Consider the following 24,715-nt stretch of genomic DNA (forward strand, 5'->3'; position numbering starts at 1 on the left):
GCGATTTTGACCATGCCCTTATTAGAATTAAGTCAAGTGATAAATATAAAAGTTGTACCCTTTCTCTTAGTTTTTTGGTAGTTCAAGAATAACGTTGATTGAACTTTTGTAACTCAACTTATGTCTGAAATACTGTAACATGCTCGGTGAAATCTGCATTTAACTAATTTATGTAATTTCTTATCACTTGATCTTTTCCCTTTTGAAAACCTTAAAAGCATAGGAACTAAATCAGTCATGATTAAAAGTAGGTATTTTTACCATATAAATCAACTAAAATAACTTGAAATAAACTAGCTCAATCACGTATTAATTAATTAAAAAAATTATTAAAAATTTTACCTAAACTCAAAAAATTTAGTTATTTTATCACTTAAAATACAATAAGATAACTTTACGTAATAGAGTTATCCTTACTTTCTCTTCCATAAGTAAGAAAGACAGTGGCTTTGACTGTGACTGTGCAACAAGAACTTTAAAAAAAGATGAAAAGCATAGGAATTCAGCAAAATAATCGGATCATGAACTACTGAACATAAGAAAGTATACAATGTCCCTAATCACAAACTATGAAAGGTTAAAAGTTTATATTTGAATCATGTCTTTGGCCCTACGGCGCCTAAGCAAAGGCAATGAAGTAATCATTCTTCTCAAGCTTCAACACTTCAATTGGTGGTCCTTTTCATGATGTGGAATTGCTCAAAACCTTCGTATTCATTTGCCTTCTTTTCCCCAGTACTGCAACCACTTTTAGTAACAATTTGCCATTGCTTTGCCAGTACATTAACCATAACTAGGCCAAAACTAAGGATCTTTTCCCTTAATTCTTCCTTAATTAGTGGGGATCTTAATGACACTGGCTAATGAAATACATGAATGCAGCATCTCAAAACAATTTAACTTGTAAAAACATTGGTCTTCCCAAAGGAATATAAGAACTCACCCCAGCAGATTGGTCTTCACACCTAGTTCAAGAACAAAAGGAGAAAGAATGGGATCATTCTTCAGTTGCGGAACAAAGAATCACATGAAAACAGGCCAAGATACTCATGCAACACCACAAGTTCCTTCTATTGCAGATTCATCAGCACTTCCTCATCACTTTCCTGGTTGTCCTATTAAGTACTTTATCGCACACTTTGAGCACATGAAGCTGAACTCTAGCATGGCCCCAATGGAAAAATACTAATGAGTATCTAATGAGCAGGACATATTGAACTAGAAGAACTGCTTGGATAATGGCAACTATAAGTCACCAAATTTTCTGGCCAGAGACAGCTGTAACTTATAGCCAATATTTGAGTTAAAGATGAATAAGCAAGAGGTTCCTTTTTTCTTGGGCATCCTTCAGAAATTCCCTGCACTCAGCAGCTTTACATCACAGCATCCATATGTCTCATCAAAATCAGATGTCAAAGCATCTAGACCTGTGTCAGCATCTAACCATGTGATTTCCTCCATCAATCCCCCTAACATTTGATATATCTCTTTACAATGAGGATGCGATTGATCTTCAGCATTGAAAGCATGCACCTGATTCTTAATCTCTATCCAACTCCAACCAGGAACCTTTTTAACTCCCCTCTCCCGCATCAACCTCGTTACACTAGCTTTTTCACCCCATCTCCTCAGATGTCCATACATGTTAGAGAGTATAATGTAAGTGCAGTGCTCTTCAGGCTCTAGGTCTAGCAGATGGCTTGCCACCTGGGCAGCTAATTCAATGTCACCACAAACTCTACAGGCACCCAACAAAGTCTTCCACACCATTGCATCAGGTTTAAATGGCATTGATTCAATTAAGGGTTTTGCCTCATCTAATCGCCCAGCCCGCCCAAATAGATCTACTGCACAAGCATAATGCTCCATACGTGGTGGAATTCCATAATCAGATTCCATTGATTTTAGAAAATTCAAGCCTTCTTCTACAAGACCAATATGACTGCATGCAGTTAGAACTGCAACAAATGTTATATGATCAAGCCTCACCTTTGTGTCTCTCATCAGAAAGAACAGGTCAAGGGCATCATTGCCCTGCCCATTTTGTGCATACCCAAAAATTATTGAATTCCAAGCAATTGAGCTGTCTTTGGGAGTCTCTTCAAAGGATTTTCGAGCATCTTGAATAATCCCGCACTTGGAGTACATAAAAATCAATGCACTTGCCACAAAATCATTTGTCTCAAAGCCTAATTTAATTGCCAAGACATGAACCTGCCGACCTAATTGAAGTGTTGCCAAATCTGAGCAAGATCTTAGGACAGCAGAAAGGGCATAGTGGTCAATCTCCACAATGAAACCTCTCATTTTCCCAAAAAAGTTCAAGGCATCTTCACTCAATCCAATCTGGGAAAAACCAGTCAAAATGGAATTCCAAGAGACACGATCCTTCAATTCCATGGATTCAAATAAACTCAAAGCTTCTTCCATGGAAGTACTATTTGACTTGAGATACATTGCTATCAGGGCATTGGAGATAGGCACAGAGTATTCCAATCCTCTCTTAATAACTACTGCATGCACAGATTTTCCATGACTTTTGTGTGCTTTTTCAAAACAAGCACTAAGGATACTAGTGTAAGTATAGATGTCTGGTTCAAATCCCAATCTTTGCATATCCAGAAAAAGTTTAAATCCAAGTTCTTCTTTCTCATGAACCAAGTAAGCAGCTAGCATGGAATTCCACGTTACCAAATCACGCATGCCAACTGCATCATCAAACACTTTTCTAGCATCTCCTATTGAACCACACTCTGAATATGAAGTTATCATCGCATTGCACACAGTATTATCACATGCCAGCCCACGTTTTATAATCTTGCCATGAATTTGAATTGTCAGCTTATAAAACTCAATATCATCAAGCAAAGTAAGAAGTGGAGCGTACGTGCCATCGTCAACCTTCACTCCCTCCTTCTCCATGCAATCTAAAAGCCAAAATACAGTGCTACGATCACCCATTTGTGAAAAGCCAGCAATCAAAGCATTCCATGAGACAGAATTAGGTTCTGGTAAGCATTCAAATACCATGTAAGCATCTCCAACCTTCTCACACTTGGCATACATATCCAAAATAGCACTCCCTGCATACACATTTTCCTCATACCCCATCTTAACAATCATCGAGTGTAGCTGTTGGCCAACCTCAAGTCTATAAGCGGAAGCCACACCCTTAAGTAAACTCCCAAAGGTATAGCCATCGAAATCAAAACCGCATCTTTTCATGTCTTTCACAATTTCGAATGCAGTCTCCAAGTTCCCACAATTTACATACCCAGCAATCATCGTGTTCCAAGAAACGATGTCTCTGTGGAGAACTTCGGCGAACAACTTGCGAGCAATATGTAACTCTTTGCATCTTGCATATGCGTTTAAGATTTTGTTGGCAGTGTAAACATCGGCGAGAGTCCCCAACTTGATAGCGCAACAATGGGTTGTCAAAACCTTGTAAAACGCGTAAGCAGAGCTCTCGAGGAGTGAGTTCAACGGCCTCTTCATACATGGGTAACTGTTTTGTTCTTACCGATAAACTGTTCCTCAAGCGGACAGAGCAGAGACAAGGTCCTTTTATGGGTCAAACAGCCCTTCGAGCTTTAGGCTTTATTTTGGCCTTTTGGGCCTGCACTGCAGCGACCGACTCTTTCTTACTCGGGCCAGATCATGTCCTTTAACTTTGCTCTGGATGTGATTATGGTGTGAATTAATCCTGCTCTTTTCTCTGTTCCCTGCCGAGTTAGATTCATTTTAACAGAAGAAGAAGGAATTCCTTTTAATTTGATCGAACTAGTTCCAGGAAATGATTAGATTTCTCCAATATATATAAGTCTAGACGAAACCAACATCAAATTAACATATGTAACCTGACACTGTATGAACACTATACGTATATAGACACTGTTACAAGCATAAGAGCCATTATTTGTACAGTAAGACGAATAATATCGTTTTGATGCATGCTGAACAATACCCAAAGTTTTTTTTTTTTTTTGGGTTTATATCTTCACCCATTAATGAGCAAATGAACAAGACTGCCGGATTTCCCCTTCATCATCTGTCTTCACTCCGATGGTTGTGAGCTTCAAGAATGACTCCCCCCAACTCCGGAAAAAGCTTTCCTGATCGTTTGCAAAAGCTTCCACTTGTTTCCTCGTTCTTCCATCCTTTACAAGAACAGAATCTGACTGAAACAACCCTCTGTGGGCCAAGAGATTGGTATAGTACTGATTATCGAACGCCAAGGCTGTCTCGGGATCATTGCTGACAGTGGTAGATGTGCTTGCACCTGCTGGACACTTTTTCATAAGCTCTTCTGCGTAGGTACTGTCCAAGGATGTGTCAATCAGCGTCAGCTTTCCCTTGGAGTCCTGTCGGAATCGATCGCTGAATGCATTACAGTGAGCTAGTCCTATTGTATGAGCACCTGTAAAGCCAAAGCATGAAGCCATTAAAGCATCTAGCAGAAACAGAAAGCAGCAGTCACGTCTTTTTTTATCTTACAGTTTCAAGTGTCGGTGCCATTTTTCCATTCTTCAGATCCCAAACTAAGAAAACTTTTCAGCAAAATTTAAAGAGTATATAGTCTTTTGTCTTTGGTTAGATATATATATCAAGATATTAGTTTATGTCTGCATTTATAATTTAATAAAGAGGGAAGAAAGAAAGGGGATAACGGCTATTGACATAAATTTGTGCTGCTTGCAACAGGTTTCATTATTTAAATACCTGATAGCGTAACCAGGTCATCCAGAGACAAGCCTTTAGAGCTGAAGAGCTTTGTCATCTCATCCATGGTAAAACTTGTATCTACAATATTGGGCCTGACATTTGCAGCGTTGGATATCCTGCCATCTCTCCTTCCTGTTGGAATCTGAACTGAAGGTCCACCAGCCTGTTTCCAGGATCACCATGATTAATCACTTAACCGAAAGACGGTGAGGAAGGAAGTCAAGGGAACAGTGATTTAAAGAGTAAAAAATGAAGATGGGGACTCGAGATTTTACAATTGCAACTGCATCTCTTGCAGCCAAAGCAATAATATCAGCACAAGAAACAGTTCCTGGACAGAAAATTTCGAGCACCCTTTTAGCTGAATCAATAACTGAAAACCCTCCGAGAGAGGTGTTAGCTGGATCAGTTCGCTCTGTCCCATTTCCTTGTAATAGTACTGACGAATCACAACCCTGAACATGAGAAAAATACATCATGCAACTTTCAAGGTTATAAGGCAGTAGACCATTTGATTTATTGATTGGTGCATGATCCTTGCTTAAAAAGTAAATTTCGAATCCATCTTCTCCTAAACCAAAAAAAAAAAAAGAAACTTTCAAGGTGACGAGGTTTTTTTAAGCAATATTGGACTGACCTCCACGAAACAGTCATGGAACAACAGGCGCAGTAGTTTCCCAGGGATGGTTGGATCGGCAGAGGAAGCTGATCTCACTGTGTTGCTAACCATGAACTCTGCACCTGGACATGAAACTGCATAGAAGTTGAAAGAGAGGCTAGCGTGGGAAGGAGAAACAGCAAAAGAGAACACGACAAGTATGAGAAGAGTGCAGAGATTAGATGTTGAGGAAAAGACTGTAATTTTCGTCTCCATCGAGGCCCTGATTGTCTAGCGTAAGTGCACAACTATTACTGCGTTGGCCTTTGGTCCTTCATACTGATACATTTCGAGTAAGTGGCGGTCAACTGGCCGAACGTTGTCATGCTCCATGAATTTCCTCTATTTAAAGCTGCATTTATGGGATTAGCTGCTGTCAGATGGGTAGATGATGCATTTAGTAACGTCTCGCCAAGCTCCTTCAGAGGATCATTTAAGACCATTGCAACTTCCTCCAGGCATTCTCCGAAATAAAAGATACCAAAACTAAACAATTATAGTAGTTAATAATTTGTGAACACGATACTGTACAACACTATAAGATTTATAAGATTTCTATTCTCATAACGGCGTGTACAGTGTGAAATACAAGATTTCCGTTCTCGTAACAGCCTGTACAGTTGATAAGTTGATATCACTATCCTGCAAGCACTGTTTCTGGTTTGAAGATTTAAACAGAAAAATGTATGCATTGCACCCTCCATCTAGCCAAGTTTCTTCTACACGTTTTAGTCTCTCATACATGCTCGAAGTCTCAAACAATGGAAGACAGATTGAGAAAATGAGCTGGATTGGGAGAGTGGGTTTGGATCTCAAGCAAAGAAAGAAGTACTGTTTACAAAGGATCTCAATGCAGAAGTAAATTGGAGATTGGATTAACCAAAAACGACTGCAAAAGGAGTGTCGGTGACCACCACAAACATTGCTTGATTGGCCGATTCCTAAACTGATGGTACTATTTTCATGAACAGATCAGTTTCCTGGATTACACTTCCTAAAATTCAAAGCTCTTAATACCACTGGAAATAAATGGATAATTATCATGTTTTAGAAAATCAATAGTTTGGAGGATTCCATCCAAAATTGGTTTAAAGTTGAAATAAATTCTAAGTTCGTTGGTAAAATTTTAACCTGTAACCAGTTCTTCCTCCCCCGTTTCGCAGTGTTAGCATCATGAAAGGGTGGGCTCCAGAGAGAAATTTCAACTGCTGACAATTTGCTGGCAGTATCTTACATAAGGATGGTAAGCATGGTGCAACTGATTTTGCATCTCCCTAGATTTGGCAACCATTGGAAGCTCTCTGTAGAATATAATCCATCGATTGGGACTGGTCGAGCAGCACGATTCAATCGAGGTGGAGGCATGTGCCACTGATTCGGGGGGAAAAAGGAGCTGGGGCAGATTTTTTCTTCTGTTTGCATCATACCCTTGGCAGAAAATAATAGATAATTCCCCAAGTTGGAATTCTATGAATTACCAGAGGATATGGATCAGTTCCTCTTTGCCATCTTTCTTGCAGGATATTAAACCAGGTATGAGAAATTACTTGGTTATCCAACAAAAAGACTAGTGAAAATTTTCATTTCTCGGATAATCTTGACCATGACAACACAGCTCCGCCACAGCTGCTGTAAATACAAGCGTATAGACTGAAAGATACGACCATTCTTTGCTAGTATTATGCTTTTAGTACTTCCTAACAGGAAAAATGGAGTCATTCGGAAGTGAAACCACAAAAGAACTGAACCAGAGGATTAAATCTGGTCTTCAAAATGCTAAAAGCTTTGAGCTTAAGAACACTAACCCCTGCTATTTAGCAGAGAATTCGCCACTTCCAGTATAATCACTTTCTAGGAGTACTTGCTGTTGTTATCTTTGTCAAACAAGGATGCCACATTTGATCGAAATAATAGATACCTAGAGATCAGAGGATCCTGTTAAGACTAGCAAAACCAAGTTTCACCATCCTGGAGAGGTAAACCAAGGAATGTCACAAGATCCAAATGAATTTTCTTAATTGATTTATGCACCTTCTCTAACTCTTCTAACTCAACGCCCTTAGGCCTTAAAGCACCCAACTTTAAGGGCAATGCAAGAACTTTATACATGTTCACTAACCCAAAGTAATGCAAGCATCACCATTAAAGACCAAGAAGCAAACTTGGCAAGCAGCGACAAACACAATCAAACAGCTTTTAACATATATTAGTATTTAACTTTGAAACATTCTGAATTAGTAAAATACCAAGTACAAGGTAAAGTAGCAGATACTAAGATTCCCATAAGCTAAGAAATCGACAGAAAAACATTAAGCACATAAAAGTAGCAGATAGATTCCCATAGCAAAAAGTGATCTGAAACGAGAGGCTGCAAATTCAAAAGACAACAACGCGGCCAACAACGGGGTACTTAGCTTCGAATTTCTTGACCCAATCGTTAAGGACATCGATCTCCTTATCGGAGAGGCCATCGATATTGGGGCAGACATCTTCTTCGTTCTTGCTCATCTTTCCAAGTGCTCTGCTGGCGTCTTTGCCTGCGAACAAGGCGTAGGCGCCGCCAGGACCGTAGAAGGATTTGCCGGCGGTGACGTCGTAGATAACGCCTTTGACTGCAAGGTAGATGGGCTTTGATGGGTCCGTGCCGTTAAATTGGCTAAGCTGCTGGGGTGTCAAATCCATTGAAGGTTCGGTAGGTGTGCAGACCACGAAGCTGAAACCAGAGGAAGGAGACCAGAGTGCTTTTGCTGCTCCTAGTTTGCTTTGGTTTTGGTTACCGATATACTCGAGTCAAGCTTGACACGTGTCTCGTTTATGCTCATTTAATTTTACAATAATATTAAAATAGAATTCATTTTAAAATATCTTAAAATTCTTAACAATTAGAAAAATATATGATTCGAATGACAAGATATTAACATCAATACAATAAATAAATTAATTAATTAAATAATTCAACGAAGACGCTGAAATATATAATTATCAAATAATAATAAACATATTTGATTGCCATCCTCTTATCCCAACCAAAAATAAAATGAAAAGGCAAAATTATCCTCTTACAGAATTTTTTTTGTTGGTACAATAATTATTTCGATAATAGCATTCTTTCACGACGTTAGCACCGCATGGGACTAAACTTAAACTTGCCAACATGGTGGCAGAGAGACCGAGACAGGGCGCGAGCGTCCTTGGTACAATCATTTTATTTGACCGAAATAATTCAATGGCCATCAAGGATATAACTAATTCCTAACTAAAACTAAGTAAACTGTTGAATTTGCAAAGATTCAGAATCCTCAAAAATTGCCCAATCTTGTGGTTTGGAGAAAGAAGAATTATATCACCCCAATAACAAGAAAAAAAATTGTTACCTTGAACATAATTTTAGATTTTGGATGTTAATCCACTAGCAACTCATCTGAAATACAAACAAAGCTAAGTCTCTTAATCATGCCATACTACAGCTACACAGTTCATAAAATTTTAAGATAAAATCTAAGGTGGTGGTGTTCTCTATCTTGAAAAGAAATCAATATAAACTTCCAAGTTCCGCCAGTGTTCATAAGTTACTTCCGCTTGCCACCTCCAGAAATTGGTCAGAGAATCGAAGATGAACAAACCGTGTTTATCACAGAGGAATACCCCCACCTGAATATTCTACCTCCTGAGAATTTGATCAATTTAAAGCTAGAATTAGTCAAATGATCCATATAAAACCATTGATAAGAGACAGCATTAGACACAGTTTCATGAAAATTGTATCCACATAAGTTAAATACTATATGAACAGTTTTATTAAGTTTAGGCACATGGATTAAAAGGCATTAGTGAGCACCTTCTCTCCCCACTAAAATGAAATTTATAATGAAATAATCACAGGAAATATCAAATGATAATTGCTTAAGATGGTTTGAGATGTTAATTATGGAATTTTCATAAATCCAGAGCCACTAGCACTTGCATAGCCTTATTCTTATCTGCCAAATCCAACATCATCAGATGTTACTTTTGATTTGATGAAATATTTCATTAGTCCTGCCCCTTCCCCTCCCCCTTCTTTTTCACTTAAAATCCTATTGCCAAATTGTCCTGAATTCTTTAGGAACAAGAACTGAACTGAACATAAACTTTGCAAGAAGGAAAAAGGAAGAACCGATCAACCTGAGCAGGGGGTAAGGATGACACCCAGTCTGATGCATGTGTTGGAAGAAGCCCCAAAGTGTTAAGCTGCCAAGACCAAAGAAATCAAAGAGGAATATGCAAATATTAGATAACTTAGGTTTTGTCCCCTTTCTTTCTGTCTAATAATCTTTAGAGGTGAAAATCCATTAGGAAGTGAAGAAAAGGAAACTGCATCTCACCTTCCAAACACCAAGTGCTAAACCACCCAAATTAAGGGCAATGAAAAGCAACTTAGGCCCAAGAAGATCTACTTTCTTGTCTTTGTAAGGCTCAAAAACTGCAAAATCAAAGTGAAATTTGAATGAATCAACTTTTAAGTGGAACTTGCACAACCCTAACATCTGAAAAAAATAAAATCTAGCCTTTGGGGGCATTTGGACGGATGCAGGTTGCCTTTCTTATGTATCTTATATACTTTACAAGAGGGAAATCAGCTATCGAGCCTAGACAGAAAGGGAGAAAAATGCCAAGCATATATGGAGACAAAAACATTGAAGATTCTATAGAAGCAAATTAGATAGGTTTCTTTTGAATACTTAAGTGGCATTCATTAGTACCTTATGGTTATAAGTATTTCATTCTCAATTAGGGTATCTTACCCACCTTAATCTTTCTACTTTTGACTGTTTCACCACTATCTTGAATACAAAGTAAATACAACAAGTCATGAAGGATAAAGAACATAAGAAAAGACAACAATAAGCCAAAAATACAGGATAAGAGAAAATTTAATACTAGAGGTCAGCTTACCCTTCCCAACCCCTTGAAGAGCACTAATAGGTTGCCAAAGTGCTGAAAAAGTGATACCAATGCTAAATAGATGCACTGTACTTCCAGCCATCCACATCATGAAGCCCATCATTAGCAAATTCTTAAAAGGTGCTTGTGCCACTTCCCAAGCTTTCTGTTCAAAAATAAAAGAAATATCATCTTAAATAACATATTTTGATCAGTTACATCTTGTAGTAATATATGTCTGTTTTTGCCTTATGAACCTAATTGCCAAAACTTAACTATTACCTAAAGGAACACCTAAACCTGATAACAAATTCAAGGATATACTCAATCTTCCCAACAACTACTATCTCAATATGATGCATCAATCAATCACTAGACCTCAACCATGCACCAAGAGAAGACATCTCTGCTTTCCCCTCACCTCGATGTACTCTAAAGTAGCTAAACTCAAATGCAATTTAGGGTCGCACATACATGAAAGACACAACATTGATGATCCATGCATTCTGGTCAAAATAGCTTCTGGCTTGCTGCTTTGCCCCAGACCTATACACGTTCTTTTACGAATAACATTTGCATTGGATATAACTGTATAAATGAACTCTCATATACACTTATCAGTGAATGTCAGGCGAATCCGCCATGTCTTACTAGATAAAACTCAGATGCTGAAACTCAATTCCAAACGTTCTTTGTTGCACATTATTCGACGAATTCATATGCCTATACATCTATTACACTTATTCACGATCTGCAATGGTAATTTCTCAGTTAAATTCATTAGAGAGTAGTCCAAATTCTCCATAATCAACCCATATATCTTCACAAAGTTGAAAACTTCAAGTCTTTAAGATCCAAAAGGAAATCAATTTAATTCCTTAATTGATCATCTCCTTACTTTTCTCTGATACCAAGTAGACTATATGGAAAATTAAAACACAGATTTGAAAATTAAAAGAAAAAAAAAAAGGTGGGGGAGGTACCTGAGCTTTCCAATTGGCTTCAGCATCCTTCTTTTGGCGACTGACAGCCGAATCGTCCTGCCAAAATACAAAGTTTAACCTAATAAAATTGAGAGATAATTCATTTAAGAAGAAAATAAAAAGAAAAGAAAGAGGGGAACCTGATCCATAGAGGCACGAGAGAAGCCGGGAGGATCGGGGATGTCACGAGAGGAAGGAGCCGTTGAATTGTCGGAGAAATCAACGGCCCATCTCCGGCCGGACCCCATCACTCCTTTTCCCTTCTCCATCTTTGTCTGTCTTTTCTATTTTGTTTATTTGTACGTGACGGACACTGCTACAGCAGCTCTTATATCAGTTAAGATTACCGAAAGGCGAAAGGGAGAGAGCCCCCTACCAGACCGGTTGCGTTGCGTTGCGGGTTTGGTACTGGGCTTGGGCTACTTCATTTTGGATTTGACTTCAGATTAAAAAATTTTAAAAATTAAATTAATCAAATTGTAATAAAAATTAATCAAAATTAATTGAATTATAATAAAAATCAAAATCGATTTATTTCGATAAGTTTAATTGTTATTTCATTTTTTGATGTATATTTTTAGATATATTAATAATTTTTTATATAAATATATATTTAAAATATTTCGAGATAAATTTTATAAACATTAATAATATTAATGAAAAAATATATTATTAATCATGAATTTTAAATAATTTGATAATAAATTTGAATGCTAAAAATCAACTAAAATAATCGAACAAAACATCCTTTTAACCCATTAATATTCAAAAAGGGATCCAAATTAACTAAATTCCGTCAATTAATCATTATTTTGTTTTGAACCGAGTATTACTCACACGTAAATACCAAAGTAAAAAACTTTTATTATTGATCTTTAATATTTTACTTAATTCTAAGATTGATAAAAAGTAAACTTCATCAAATCTTTGTAATAAAAGAACATTTTTAAAGGGAAAAGATCCAAGATTCAACAGCTCTAATTTATTATTTTATCTTTAATTAAAATCTTTGGCTAAGCTAGTATTGTTCGTGTTTTTTTTTCATGTAAATAGTGTCAAATTACAACGAAGAACACTCGAGGAATCCAAGCTCCTACAGTCATGCTATTACATTGTTATTTGTTAACGTTTAGCTCCTCTGAAACTCAGGAGTGACTACTACAACTCCGGTTTACCGGAAAACTTGTCCGAAATGTTGGCTAGAACAAAACCTGCAAAGACCTGTGTCGGAAGAAAAGTGGTAAAACAAGTTAAAGAAGATCAAGATAGTTGAGGGCTGAAAAGTGATTATAGTTCCATGTTTTGATCACCGGGAAAGGAACTTTCGGTTGTTTTCTCCCCCGAGTAAAACGGAACAGCATACTGGGTTTTGAACGAACATGAGAAGCAAGCTACCTGAATGCAGCCGAAGATGTAGACTGCAGAGAAGTGACGGCCGTGTATAACCATGTCAGCTAACATCGCTATGGGAATTGTCAATGACATTCCTAGTGTTGCAACTAATGGAGTTGTCCAAACCACAGAGAGGGCCCTGCATCATTTGTTAACATAATAAAATTTCAAACACATTTTCACAACAACATCAACATGTCTGGGATTGATTGGGTCGAGTTATTATGGTTCAACAGCTATCCAAGCAATGAGCCAAGTCCGTAATCTCACATTGTTCTTGGATATGGATTAAGGGGATGGGAAAAGGGTTCATGATTTCAAGTCATGGTGGCATTCAACTAGTTCAGAAGTGAAAGGAGGCTGCTCTACATACCAGAAGTAGTCTGACAGAACACTCCCCACAATGCCATTAAACAGAACTACTTCCCCGACAGATGCCGAATGTGGAAATGAGAATGGAGGTTCTATCCCCACAGCATTAAGTGGCCACACTGCACATAGATGACAGAACTGTGTGAATTCGAAAGAAAAACTGTTGGCACAAACGCTGAAGATGAGCATTTGACCGAAGATTCCAGCAGCACAGGCAAACGCAAGCCCTCACATCTTGGGAGAAACGAGAGAACAAACATGCACTTAAGTTACTTGAAATATAAGGAGATTAATAGATTGTTTACCGAGCCACCAAAGGCCAAGAAGAGTGAAGAGACCAATGTATCCAAAAAACTTTTGAACATCAACCTTCTCTCCTTCTGATCCAGCAGATTTCTTGAGCAGAACTGCATAAATGGACCAGTAGGTGGATACAGAGTAGAAAAGCACGGAAACAATCTGACCAAATAAAATTGATTATAATCATGGTTGATTCTAGATACATCAAGAGATCCTACCTGTAAATAAGCCATATGAAATCGCTGAAAGAAGACCAAAAATGTCTCCTGTGATGCAGTGCCTTCTAGTCCTGGGAAACATGAACATAACATGATTCCATAAAAGAAGATGATCATGAAAGAAAAACCCAAAAACCATTATAGCAGCATTATTATCTATTGCAGGAATCATAGCCTATAAGTAATTCTCGAAGAAGGAGCATGCAAAGATTATGTGAAGAGTGTCTGAGGCATTTCAATATTCATCAATTTGATGGGTGCTTCCTATAAGCAACCTGAACATTACACAGCATTAATTTATGCATCTCTAGTATATTTTATGTATTATAAAGGAATAAAGAAGTATCGGCAAAGAAATGTTATAAATTCTTGGTAGAACTAGCTAAGAAAGACCCAACTCACTCAGAGACGCTCAGCATTTCATCTGACGCCCATGTTTTGCCGACCGTGGTCATGGCAACACCTGCCATGCTAATAAATACAGCAACCACTTTTGCAACATTTATAGTATCCTGGCCAAGAAGAGCCCCAAAGAAGAGTGTAAAGAGCCCTGAAGTAGAGGTTAGGACAGTTGTACTAGCAACACTAGTATTTGCCAGAGCAGAGTTTGATAAATACTGCAAGATATAAAGCAACCATATATTAGTCATGCATTCGGATAAATGCACCATGCTTGCAATCTTATCCAGTTCAGATTACTCAGATTATATACTAATTCAAACTAGGCAACAGATGTCCACAAGAAGATATCCCAAGACTACTTGCTTCGGTATAACCTGAATCAGCCCCCTCACGAATGTGTCCTGACAGCCAATGATTCTAACAGGAAGATTAAGATAAAATGATGTTACCTCAGTTATAAACCATATTGGAGTTAGATATAAACTGCACTTGGCAATTTCCCATGAACTCAGTCCACCACCATGTTCAGGCAATTGAGGTTCATCTTTCTCATTACTTGAGTTGAGAGGCTGCCCCTCTTCTCTTTCACTAAGATCCTTGTCAGTTATCAAGCAGCTTCTGAGGTCAGCTTCTGCACTGTGGGGCAAGTCATTGATCTTAAGAGAAATATCGGGCCCAATCGAAGTGCTAATTACGGAGCTGCCTTCGTAGAGGTTTCTAAATAAATTTGCATCAAATAAGTTCCAAATCCAATCCTTTAAAACTGCTATGGGTATATAAACCACCATAAGAGACACACCAAGGTAAGTGAGTGCAAATGGTTGTTTGTACTCAGCGAAAATCCTCTGAAACAAGTAATCACTTTTAAGTTAAAAATTTATGATAAAGATAGAAACAAAAGAAGGACCATGTCCAGGAAAGCTGTGTAAGAAGAAAAGTTGAACAAACCTCTTTGATGCTACTTATACAGAGGCAAATCAAATGAAATATCTAATCTTCAATCAATACTACCCAAAGATAAATATCAATCAAGATACTCAAAAGGACCTAACATGAATCCTAGCTTCAGAACTTTAAACAAAATGTTCTTAGAAAGCATGGAGTACTGAGAATCAATGAGCTATATATCACAGGAAATAGTCATTAAGAAACACAGCAATAATTTAGCTCCTGTCACGTTCGAACACACAATTCATTTAGTTTTTCTTTTCAATTCCAAACATTTCTTGGTAACCAAATAATTCCCAGAGAGCTTAAGGAAAACAGAGCATAATAAATAGACAACAAACCTGTGTTATCTCTGCAGATGCAACCCATATAAACACAACGGTGCCAATCAAACCTAACCCAGCATTATACCTCCAACCCATCACCTAAAACACCAAACCAAAACGCTAGACACTGGAAATTTGATCCAAAAAGATTGAGCTGAATTGGCCTTGAATTTGCTATATCAAATCCTAAAAAGCTATATCTTTTGTATCATTCAAATATTTTGAGCTGAATCAGGGGACAATTTTGAATCAGTGTAACCAACTGGTGCGTGAATGACAAGGTATAAGTCTTCAATTGAAGTTATCGGCTTTCTTTTCTTTTTTATTTTCTTTTTAATGGGATTTATTTATTTATTTATTTTGTTTTTGCCGTTAGAGTCAGCAGGACAAGACCGTGAGAGTGACAAGTGGTTTCATGTCAACGAAAGGATCGTTAAAAATCTGGGGGTTGAAGCCGATGACGTGGCGTTTTAACTCCGCGGAACCTTTAAGAAGGGGGAGCTGGAAGCGGTCACAGGATCTGTGGGTCCCATTCATCTCGAGCCATGTCAATGGTCCAAGCACACGTGAGCCCTTTGACGTGGCAAGACACTTGCAGTAGCCCCTTACTCTGTTCTCTTGACTGTGATCTTAATGCTTTATCAGTTTGTCCTTGCCTGGAACATTGTAGTGATAAGGAAACAGCAGATATTTTCTCAGCAAATTAATGGAATGATTAAATCATATGATTTTGTTTTTCCCACTGGAATTATGTTGTACAGGAAAATTGGGGTACAAAATTTCTCTGTCTAACAAGCTCATGAAGATCATGGACAATCTTGAACACAGCCTCAGGCCTTGCCAACTTCAAAGCATTTTGTGACATGGCCTTGAGTTCATCTGCTTTGGGTCCAAACCACTGGGCAACAATATTAGCTATCTCTTTTGGTGACTTGGAAAATTTCCCACATCCATTTTCCACCACATAAGGAACATTTCCAACCTCCTGTAAAAGCCAAAACAAGATTTTCTTAAGTTTTCTTGGCAAAAGTTAAAACTCCAATACAAAAGTTATATTTCAACACTCACATTGATCTTCTGATATAATTTAACCCAACATTATGAGGTAGAGACTAGAGAGTACAGACAGAAGTGAGGAAAAATGTTAGAAATTTAATGTTGGGGATGGGGTGTAAGAACTAGGAACATTTTGTTCTGGATCTCCCATCATTTCTCCTTCCGCTTATACCATATCGATGGCTAAAGCAAACTACTCATAAAGGTAAGGTGTGTCAAACTACACGGTTTTCCTACAAGATCTGGAAAGTTATAGAGAAAATCACCTGGCAAGTTGTACCAGTAAAACATAGTTTCAAGAGAGTGAGATATAGAATCTGTTGGCAAAGGTAATTTTGCCAACCCCATAGGAAAGATTTCTAGGAGGAGGCAAAGTTGCACATATGCTACTGGCTCTTCCAGTCACAAATACAACCTTGTGTATTGTGATGATCTATACCATCTAAGGCATGGCATTAAATTAGATGTCATTTGCTTCAAAAAAGTATATGACATTCAAGTATACACAGGGCAAAAAAACCTATAGACCATCTTCTGTGTAAACTTTAGTTGCTTACACTCTCTTTTTCCTTTTTTACTTACAGCTGATAAGTAAATCATATGGGTGCACAAGAAACAGGAAATATAAAAATTATAATACCTTTTAGATTTCAATATGTTTTAGCCTAGTTTAGCTATTTACTGTAGTCAACTTATTTATTACATTTGATAAATTAGGGATACTCATCTTAAGCAAGACTAAGAACAGAAGTACAGTATTTAGATAATTGAAATATGGTCTAGATAATAATTGCAAAATGCAGCTAGGAAGAATACCTGCCTCTTTCCCCCCAAAAGCCAACCTTTTTTTAATCTACTTCAGAATGATTACATCTAAAAGTGAAAAAAAAAAAAGAAAGAAAAAAGAAAACTTACCTGCCCAGCAATGTAGTCATTCAAAATTATAGGAAGACCTCGTATCATAGCCTCAGCAATAGTCCCTGGGCCCGCCTATTGAAGCAAAAGTCATTCAAGATTAAGAAAATGCATTACAGGCATCCATATATCATTACTGCCATCAGAAAGTTACCTTTGTAATAATGCAGTCGCAAGCACCCATGCATTCCTCCATTTTAGTGACAAATCCCTTGACCTATAAGATTGCGCGATTTCAGAAAAATATCATATGCATGTAAGTCTGTGCATATGTATCTGCGAATATAAAGGAACATCATATGGCCTATATGAACCTTCTTTTTATCACAAAAGTTGGGAAATGGTTTGGCATGCTTAATGCAGATAGACATATGCTATAGAAATCTGTAAAAATTTAGAATAAGTTTATCATATATTTACACTAGTTGAAGGAGAATATAACAAAAGTCTTCTCATGGTTCTTGAAAAAGGCATGTGCATAGGAATTATAAGTAGAAGTCTAGAAGAAGATGTAGCTGTCCAAAGTACCCTTACATATTAAAAACTGAAGAACAATCAATACCTGGACAGGAATTTTCCAATCAATTGAAAGCAATTTGCTGGCAAGCTTTTTGTTGCGGCCACAAATCACAAGGATTTGACCTAGTGGCTCCCCAAGGTTCTCATCATATAATGCATTTCCAAGTGCACGAGCAGTAGCCTCAATGGGCCCCATTCCTTCCCCTCCTCCCATGAGCAAAACAGCAGGAAGATCCTCATCCATTCCTAATTCTCTCCTCAGCTCAATCTACAATTATCAAAAACGAAATTTTTCAGTATCCTTTGATCCAATCAGACAAAGAAAGATGAACAGACATAGAGATCTCAATGGAGATAATAAATTCAATCATAATTGCAGTAGCACATGAAACAAAAATTGGTCAAACAGAAATCTGCAAAGTGAAAAGGAAAATTAATTGCGGCAACTGAATTGAATAAACTTGTAGCATCAAGACTTTTGTCCATGTGTGCAAAAGTTGGCGACAATAGTTTACATCGAAGAATAAAAGTCAGATTGGCATAGAGAATATGATAGTTCATTAGTTTGAAAGGTAATTACCTTTGGCCGGACAGGCTTCACAAAAGAAGGTCGCACTGGAAGGCCATAAACCTTAATTTGGGATGGTTGAAGTCCAGCTTTTAATGCCCTTTTTGCTACTTCTGCTGTTGGGCAATAGCATCTTGTTACAAGCTTATGAAACCTAAAAAAAATTACATACATGACTGAAATTACACCAAGAATAAGTGGATTGAGAAGTATGAAACTAAGATGCAGAACTAACCATGTAGGATGACAGGTGCTTAAGTCTGTGACCACTGTGGTAAAGACTATCTTCTTTAGTAGACCCTTTGCCCTCAGAATACGAAGTGGAACATGTTGCATCAGTGGATGTACGCTGATAATAATGTCTGGCTGGTATTTCATCAACCCTTTGGCAACCTCTCTACGATAAGAATACAAAATAACAAAATCAAAATCAGATAAGTACATGCCCTAAAACAGATGCATGTCCTTCTGTCTCTATGCATTCACAAAAAAATCAAAGCTCAAACAAAAAGAAAAGAAAAGAAGTTAATAACTTGAGTCATACGAGAATGGTAAAACAAATCATATACTAATTTCTTGCAAGGCTGACAATCTTTATTCTGTTTCATTCACATATCTTCTCACATTAGATCAAAAGAGTTGACAGAGTCATTGATAAAAACTTGTTGAATGGTGCTTTGTTATGAAGCACAGCATAATTAGCACTACAGAAAAACAATCTAAATGCATCTATACCAAGAAGACCACAAATTCTCACCTAGCAATGAATGTTGAAGTTGCAGCAAAATTAGACTGATGAACCACCCGTGGAGCAGTTCCATAATACGTCATTTTCCACAATGATCCATGTTTCACCAAGAAGTTATAGCTCTTGGGTAATTGATTAAATGGCCAGGGCGTATGTTCAGACCACAAATCCGTAACAAATACCTGCAATACGCCATTGTTAAGATACATAACAATGATCAATGAACAACATACGCACCCAGTAATTCTTATCCCCTAATTGTTCAACCACTTGCGAAGAATTGTACAAACATAAAGACAAATAAAACTGAAATAAACCTCCTTTAATGTAGTCCCAGTTAATCAAAACAACACTAACACTGCAAAAGTACTGATAAAAGAAGTAAACCTTCTTAATTTATGCATTTTGTCCACATTTTCTTTGCCACCAAATAAAAGGAAACTGACCTGATAATCGTCTCCAAATTCCTCATAAAAGGCAGCCTTAATAGCTTCAGCGGAGGCTCTATGACCCCCACCAGTATCACTCATCAAAATCAAAACTTTCTTGGGGGTCTCAGCTCCAACTCCATTCAAAGGCAAACCTTCAACCTCCAAAACACCACCACCACCATCTACTCTCAACCCGTTGCTATCCTCAGAACCAACCCGAACCGAAGCGAACCCAATCGGGATTCTATCGCAGTGAAATTTAATCACTCTATTGAACTCATTCACGATTCTCCTAACACTCGAAGAAACGCTGTTCCGAGCACCCAAACTGAGTGAAGCAGCAGCTGTAACTCTACGCCTTCTCTGAGAAACTGAACCTCCGAACCCCGAAAAATACATGTAATTTGGCTTAAACGAATAGAACCCATCTGAATTTGAGCTATAAAAACTCTTGTTGAATGCTAAGTGACCGAATTGAGTCACGAGATCGAAAGCAGGGCTCGATTCTTGGGTAACCGCGGAGGGGTTTCGCATTTTGGAAAGCTTTTTCCTAGTTGCAGAGTCGATGAGAAATAAGTTAAAAACAATTTAATCCATACTAGTCCTTATCACAAATAAGAACCAAATTTCATCTATTTATATGAAAATCTAATGGTGTTTCCGTAGCCACAGAGTTAGGATTTTGTAAGTAGATACCGAGAATCGAAACCAAAAATGCTTTATTGCTGCTGCTGCTGCTCACTCTCTCTCTCTCTCTCTCTCTCTGCCTTCGACAATAACCAGACCCACGTTTCTTGGGTTGGGTTTGGGTTTGCCAAGTTAGCTCCGGTTTGGTTCGTCCACAAGTTTCATGTTTGGTCCCCCTCGCCGCACTCTACGAGCCACATCAGACATCAAAGTCCACCTCAAAATAATCAAAACCAAACGATTTAATTTATGCCAAAAAAAAGAAAATGTTCCGGCTTTTGCATTACAGAGCATTCACATTCCATTTGACCCATTTACGTGTCTTTCGGGGTTAGGCGGCCCTGACCACTTTCCATTTTGTTTCCCAAACTTGGTCGAGCCGACCATCTTCCTTCACGTGCTTTGCGTTAGCTGATGGGCTTATCATCAATTTGGGTTCATTATCTTTCTAGATCATTACATACTTTCTCATTCAAAATTTTAAAATCGAACCAATGGATAATCTCGAAATTTGATTAAGTCAACATATATTTTTTTCATTTGCTTTGATTATGAGTTTATTATCAGGGTTAATTATATTTTTAAGTTATCATATATTTATTTATTTTAAATTTTAAAATTAAACTATACAAATCGATTAAATATTTTGACATGTAACTACGCTTTCGTATTAAAATAGTCACATGTATAAAATTATCTAAACATGTGATTAAAAGGTGGAGTCTATGTTAGTTGGATACATGCCTTTCCAATATTTAATCATAAAGAAAAAATTAAAAAATGAGGGTTAAATCTAAATTTACTTTTAAAAATGCCAACTAATTAATACGAGTGAGGATGATTAAGGGATAGGGATAATATTACTCTTTTTATCTTTAGTTAAAAGTATTTGTTTATAAAAACGATTACTTCCTCTCTATCTTGATTTCATTATTTATTTTTATTAGAAAGATCACTTTTCTCATTTCTTTTTATTTTTATATTTTTCACATTATAAAATAAGTAAATAAAAAGAAACTCAACTTTCACATTATCCTTGTTTTAATATGACTCAAGTTTGCCAAGTTGACCACAAAAAAACCTAGGTGGTGCCAAACCTCCGGCCACTAGGTGTTCATATCACCATAGTCACAAGCATGAAGCATGATCAAAAGAATGATATACAATTCGTTTTAGTCACACGCATTCAAAGTTTGCCAAAAACTTTAACAATTATGTTAGATTTGTTGTTGAAATGTATAAGAAACAATTAAGCATGTGAATTTCATGCAAACTTAGTCTATATTATTGTGCGAGCATGTGACATTCAATTGTTCATGATAACGACGAGAACCCCACCGTCCTCACCGTCCTCTCCGTCCACCAAATCGATCCTTTGGTGGAACTCCCACTAAGGTTTTGGATATGAAATTTCGTCATTTGCCACATAGCTTGCAAAGCTAAAGCCTCTTTGAACTCCATTTGTTGTTGTTATGCTACCAGTTTGTATGTCACCTTTCTTTCATCCTGTTCATCTGAAAAAATTCAATGGAAACATCGTTTGTCAAAATGGGTTTGAGTCATGAGACGACCAAACCATAAACTTGGAGGAGGTTTTGCCTTGAAACCAGGCACTGGCCATGGGCAGGCCATATAGTGGAAAAGGGTTGTGGGCTTTGACGAAGAGACCCAGACTTTGTGTCTTTGGGCTTGAATAATATATCCTATAATAATATATATTTATATAATATTCTTTCACAATGATGGATGATCAACTTTTCATTAGTCAAACTTTTATACAAAGATTCAAAACAAGGCATTATGATTTCCAACAGAAAAAGTCAATAGTATGAAAAGGGGGCAAGAAGGTATTAAGTTTTTTTTTTTTGCACTTTTTCTAGATATAATATGATTCTATACACTCATGATTTATAATAATGGTTCTATGCATTTGGAAAATAATAGTAATTGATGTATTAGATAATATTGACAAAAAAAAAATGGGCAGAGAAGTTGAATTCTCATCATTAATTAAGATCTCTAACTTTATACTCTACTTTAATTATCTAAGCTAAGCTACATACTGTAGACACATTAAATGTGATTGAAGATAAAGATAGAAATGGGTAACAACAATTATTGAATGTTTGTTATCTTAACAATTATTGAATGTGTATGCATATTTATTAATTACACGTCAAGACTGGATTCTTTGGTTATTGAAAATGACTCTAAGAATGCAATTCACTATGCAAACAATTATATCAATTGTTCTTTACAGGACGAAACATATGAGATTGAGATGAATTGCATCTTGGGCTTGTCTTTCCAACATATTCTTAGAAAGACGAATTCAATTGCTTGTGGAATAACAAAAACCTAAAGTTATCGTGTTAGGGATTTTTATGATATTTCTAATTATTGGGTTTTTTGGTTTTTGTTTATTTTCTTGCCTTTGGAAGTAAAAAACAAACAAACAAATCCTTCAATTATTAAAGTGAGTGAGATTCTTCCTTTCCTTACCATCCTCACAATCCCTTTGGCTTACAACACCAAAAGAGAAAAAGAAAAGAAAAAAAAGAGCAAGGACGCCAATCACATCACCATCGAAGGCAAGAATCCATGCTTGAAACATTGAGCTTCAAGCAATAAAAAAAAAGGAATAGATTTAGGCTCTGGGTCATAGGACATGTCTTATAGAAACAAGACAAGCATATCGCACGAGTGGGGTTAGAAAAATGATAATGGTAAATGAATCTTTGAGTGGTCCAATTTCTTCTCATACTTGGAAATGATTTTACAGGGTGCGCACACACACACACACATGTAAAACTTTTTCAGGCATTTTCAAATTTCCTTCTTTCACACACAAAAAAAGCAAAATTAGTGCATGCAAGAAAGTGCTTCTAGCTTTTGGGAAAATGCTCTCATCATCACTCAGCCCCCCTCCCCCTCCCTCCTTCCATATGCTCAAGGCCACTATCTTTAACTAATGTCAAAGGCTTTAATCATAAAGTGGGGAAGCCAGAAATGTTGTCTTGTCCGAATGACAATAACAAAGGAATACCCCAGCCCTTTGATGTTCAGCTAACAATCATGGATGTTTCTCTCAATGGGGCATATTTTGATATCTTGCTTGACTTTTGTGTGCCTCAAAGGGATGAGAAAACGCCTTACCTAGATGTTCTTGTCTATGGAAATTTGGGCTTCTAGAGGCTGCTAATAATCCTCAAATTAATCAGAACCTGGAAGACTTGTTAAAAGAGGATTGGGTGATGAAACTCCTTGTATGCTGGCTTTTTTTTTTTTTTTTGTTAGGAGGGGTTTCGTTAATCACTTTTTATGCTTAAGACTCACTTATTGGCAGACATGACACATTTTCTTTTTTCAAAACTTGAAGGGCCAAATGTACTGTTTCACCACACTATCCCCCCTCTTGCATTAATGATGTTAATTAAAGAGAAGCATATCCTCGAAATCATATTGAAAAAGTTATAACAACGGAATTTTGTATTTATCCTTCAAACATAGTTAGAAAAATAAACTCAATATATTAAAGATGAATCGACAAAAATAATGTTCTTATTTCTCTTAGCTTGCTAATTTTGAAGATTTTAACTCTCCCCAACCTCATAATTTAAACAAAAATCCCATTGTAAAAGTAAAACCATAAGGCAAATTAAGGCTAAGGATAGAACTAGATTAAGTTAATCATATAACCTGCCCATTTGATTTGTTAATCTTAGTCAAGAACTATAATTATTGATGAAGAAAGAGACATAGCTAGTTAGTTCTATATGTAATATTTTAAATAGAAGGGGAAAATAAATAAGCTTGATCTTCACCACCACCATGGCCCATCCTGGTCATGCACGTTAACCCAAATTGCTTCCTTGTAACTTGTAAGACTAAATGAAAGCAAACAATCCACGTTGCTCTCGAGTCCCCATACGACACGCACAATTGCATCAACTTTCTCGTCAACGCCAAGGCCCTAGGTTCGAATATTTCTTAGGAGATGACTTGACTTAATACACTATATATATATAATGTAATACTGCGAGTCTTTATCAAAAAGGGCGTAATTTGCCCTTCAAAATGTGAAAGACGAGACCCAGTTTGCAGCTTTGCTTGACAGGTTGTTATTGACTAATAATGAAGCTGCACCAAAGAGGATCTGTCTTGACAGTAATTTGTCTTCATTTATTTATTTATTTTGAACATTCGGATGAGTTTATAAGGAGAATTAATATGGAGCACAAGCTAAAGCAATCTGATCACGCCAATGTCTAGGAAGACCCACACGTTTAATTTGCGGTGATAGCTAGGATATGCCATGGTGTAAGCATCAAGTGTGGTTCCACACTGGAAAAATACCGTGTTTTCACTGTTAGGTGTAAATCATTCGAATCAATGGTATTTGAATTGGCATGAATAGAATCAGGAATTTACAAGAACACCGATCAAATCTCTGATCTTCTGGTTCCACAGAAGATTGGATACACAATGAATTATAATATCAAAACAATCCCATTTTAACACCGACACAATCCCTAGCTCATAAT

General features: G+C 37.0%; 6 protein-coding genes across 7 annotated transcripts; all 6 read right to left on the reverse strand.

Moving 5' to 3' along the window:
* LOC18587673 (putative pentatricopeptide repeat-containing protein At3g25970) lies at positions 502–3,550 on the reverse strand. The gene has a single exon (XM_007011604.2). It carries the CDS (start codon positions 3,496–3,498, stop codon positions 1,348–1,350), a length of 2,151 nt encoding a protein of 716 aa, XP_007011666.2. The 5' UTR covers positions 3,499–3,550; the 3' UTR covers positions 502–1,347.
* Positions 3,788–5,840, reverse strand: LOC18587674 (peroxidase 46). Its single transcript, XM_018128395.1, has 4 exons — positions 5,363–5,840; positions 5,001–5,180; positions 4,723–4,888; positions 3,788–4,420 (listed from the first exon to the last, which is right to left on the reverse strand). Exons 1-4 carry the CDS (start codon positions 5,597–5,599, stop codon positions 4,008–4,010), a joined length of 996 nt encoding a protein of 331 aa, XP_017983884.1. The 5' UTR covers positions 5,600–5,840; the 3' UTR covers positions 3,788–4,007.
* Positions 7,562–8,166, reverse strand: LOC18587675 (probable steroid-binding protein 3). Its single transcript, XM_007011606.2, has one exon. The coding sequence runs from the start codon at positions 8,063–8,065 to the stop codon at positions 7,760–7,762; it is 306 nt and encodes a 101-aa protein (XP_007011668.1). The 5' UTR covers positions 8,066–8,166; the 3' UTR covers positions 7,562–7,759.
* Positions 8,706–11,699, reverse strand: LOC18587676 (ER membrane protein complex subunit 4). Its single transcript, XM_007011607.2, has 6 exons — positions 11,430–11,699; positions 11,290–11,346; positions 10,319–10,472; positions 9,748–9,845; positions 9,548–9,613; positions 8,706–9,050 (listed from the first exon to the last, which is right to left on the reverse strand). Exons 1-6 carry the CDS (start codon positions 11,556–11,558, stop codon positions 9,015–9,017), a joined length of 540 nt encoding a protein of 179 aa, XP_007011669.2. The 5' UTR covers positions 11,559–11,699; the 3' UTR covers positions 8,706–9,014.
* LOC18587677 (thiamine-repressible mitochondrial transport protein THI74) lies at positions 12,245–15,963 on the reverse strand. 2 transcript variants are annotated; one of them, XM_007011609.2, is made up of 8 exons: positions 15,263–15,963; positions 14,423–14,818; positions 13,974–14,083; positions 13,572–13,642; positions 13,359–13,460; positions 13,055–13,172; positions 12,685–12,820; positions 12,245–12,510 (listed from the first exon to the last, which is right to left on the reverse strand). In XM_007011609.2, the coding sequence occupies exons 1-8, from the start codon at positions 15,341–15,343 to the stop codon at positions 12,448–12,450; spliced, it is 1,077 nt and encodes a 358-aa protein (XP_007011671.1). In that variant the 5' UTR covers positions 15,344–15,963; the 3' UTR covers positions 12,245–12,447. The 2 variants fall into 2 exon arrangements, with proteins under 2 accessions (XP_007011671.1, XP_007011670.1); XM_007011608.2 differs by having other exon boundaries at positions 13,974–14,188.
* LOC18587678 (monogalactosyldiacylglycerol synthase, chloroplastic) lies at positions 15,945–20,252 on the reverse strand. The gene is made up of 8 exons (XM_007011610.2): positions 19,500–20,252; positions 19,063–19,235; positions 18,541–18,702; positions 18,318–18,459; positions 17,781–18,005; positions 17,373–17,435; positions 17,219–17,293; positions 15,945–16,232 (listed from the first exon to the last, which is right to left on the reverse strand). The coding sequence occupies exons 1-8, from the start codon at positions 20,016–20,018 to the stop codon at positions 15,996–15,998; spliced, it is 1,596 nt and encodes a 531-aa protein (XP_007011672.2). The 5' UTR covers positions 20,019–20,252; the 3' UTR covers positions 15,945–15,995.

This window comes from Theobroma cacao, chromosome 9, assembly GCF_000208745.1.
Source record: "Theobroma cacao cultivar B97-61/B2 chromosome 9, Criollo_cocoa_genome_V2, whole genome shotgun sequence".
Classification (NCBI taxonomy): domain Eukaryota; kingdom Viridiplantae; phylum Streptophyta; class Magnoliopsida; order Malvales; family Malvaceae; genus Theobroma; species Theobroma cacao.

Coding starts and splice junctions, on each gene's coding strand:
- LOC18587673 (XM_007011604.2), bottom strand. CDS start 3,498: ATGAAGAGGCCGTTGAACTCACTCCTCGAGAGCTCTGCTTACGCGTTT.
- LOC18587674 (XM_018128395.1), bottom strand. CDS start 5,599: ATGGAGACGAAAATTACAGTCTTTTCCTCAACATCTAATCTCTGCACT. Junction 5,181..5,362: donor TCCATGACTGTTTCGTGGAG/GTCAGTCCAATA, acceptor TCTCATGTTCAG/GGTTGTGATTCGTCAGTACT. Junction 4,421..4,722: donor TGACCTGGTTACGCTATCAG/GTATTTAAATAA, acceptor TTGGCTTTACAG/GTGCTCATACAATAGGACTA.
- LOC18587675 (XM_007011606.2), bottom strand. CDS start 8,065: ATGGATTTGACACCCCAGCAGCTTAGCCAATTTAACGGCACGGACCCA.
- LOC18587676 (XM_007011607.2), bottom strand. CDS start 11,558: ATGGAGAAGGGAAAAGGAGTGATGGGGTCCGGCCGGAGATGGGCCGTT. Junction 11,347..11,429: donor CTCGTGCCTCTATGGATCAG/GTTCCCCTCTTT, acceptor GTATTTTGGCAG/GACGATTCGGCTGTCAGTCG. Junction 9,051..9,547: donor CATCCTTACCCCCTGCTCAG/GTTGATCGGTTC, acceptor TCAAATTCTCAG/GAGGTAGAATATTCAGGTGG.
- LOC18587677 (XM_007011608.2), bottom strand. CDS start 15,343: ATGGGTTGGAGGTATAATGCTGGGTTAGGTTTGATTGGCACCGTTGTG. Junction 14,819..15,262: donor CATCTGCAGAGATAACACAG/GTTTGTTGTCTA, acceptor TACTTGTTTCAG/AGGATTTTCGCTGAGTACAA. Junction 13,173..13,358: donor TCTTGGCCTTTGGTGGCTCG/GTAAACAATCTA, acceptor ATCTATGTGCAG/TGTGGCCACTTAATGCTGTG.
- LOC18587678 (XM_007011610.2), bottom strand. CDS start 20,018: ATGCGAAACCCCTCCGCGGTTACCCAAGAATCGAGCCCTGCTTTCGAT. Junction 17,294..17,372: donor GCGACTGCATTATTACAAAG/GTAACTTTCTGA, acceptor TTGCTTCAATAG/GCGGGCCCAGGGACTATTGC. Junction 16,233..17,218: donor ATGACTACATTGCTGGGCAG/GTAAGTTTTCTT, acceptor TGGCTTTTACAG/GAGGTTGGAAATGTTCCTTA.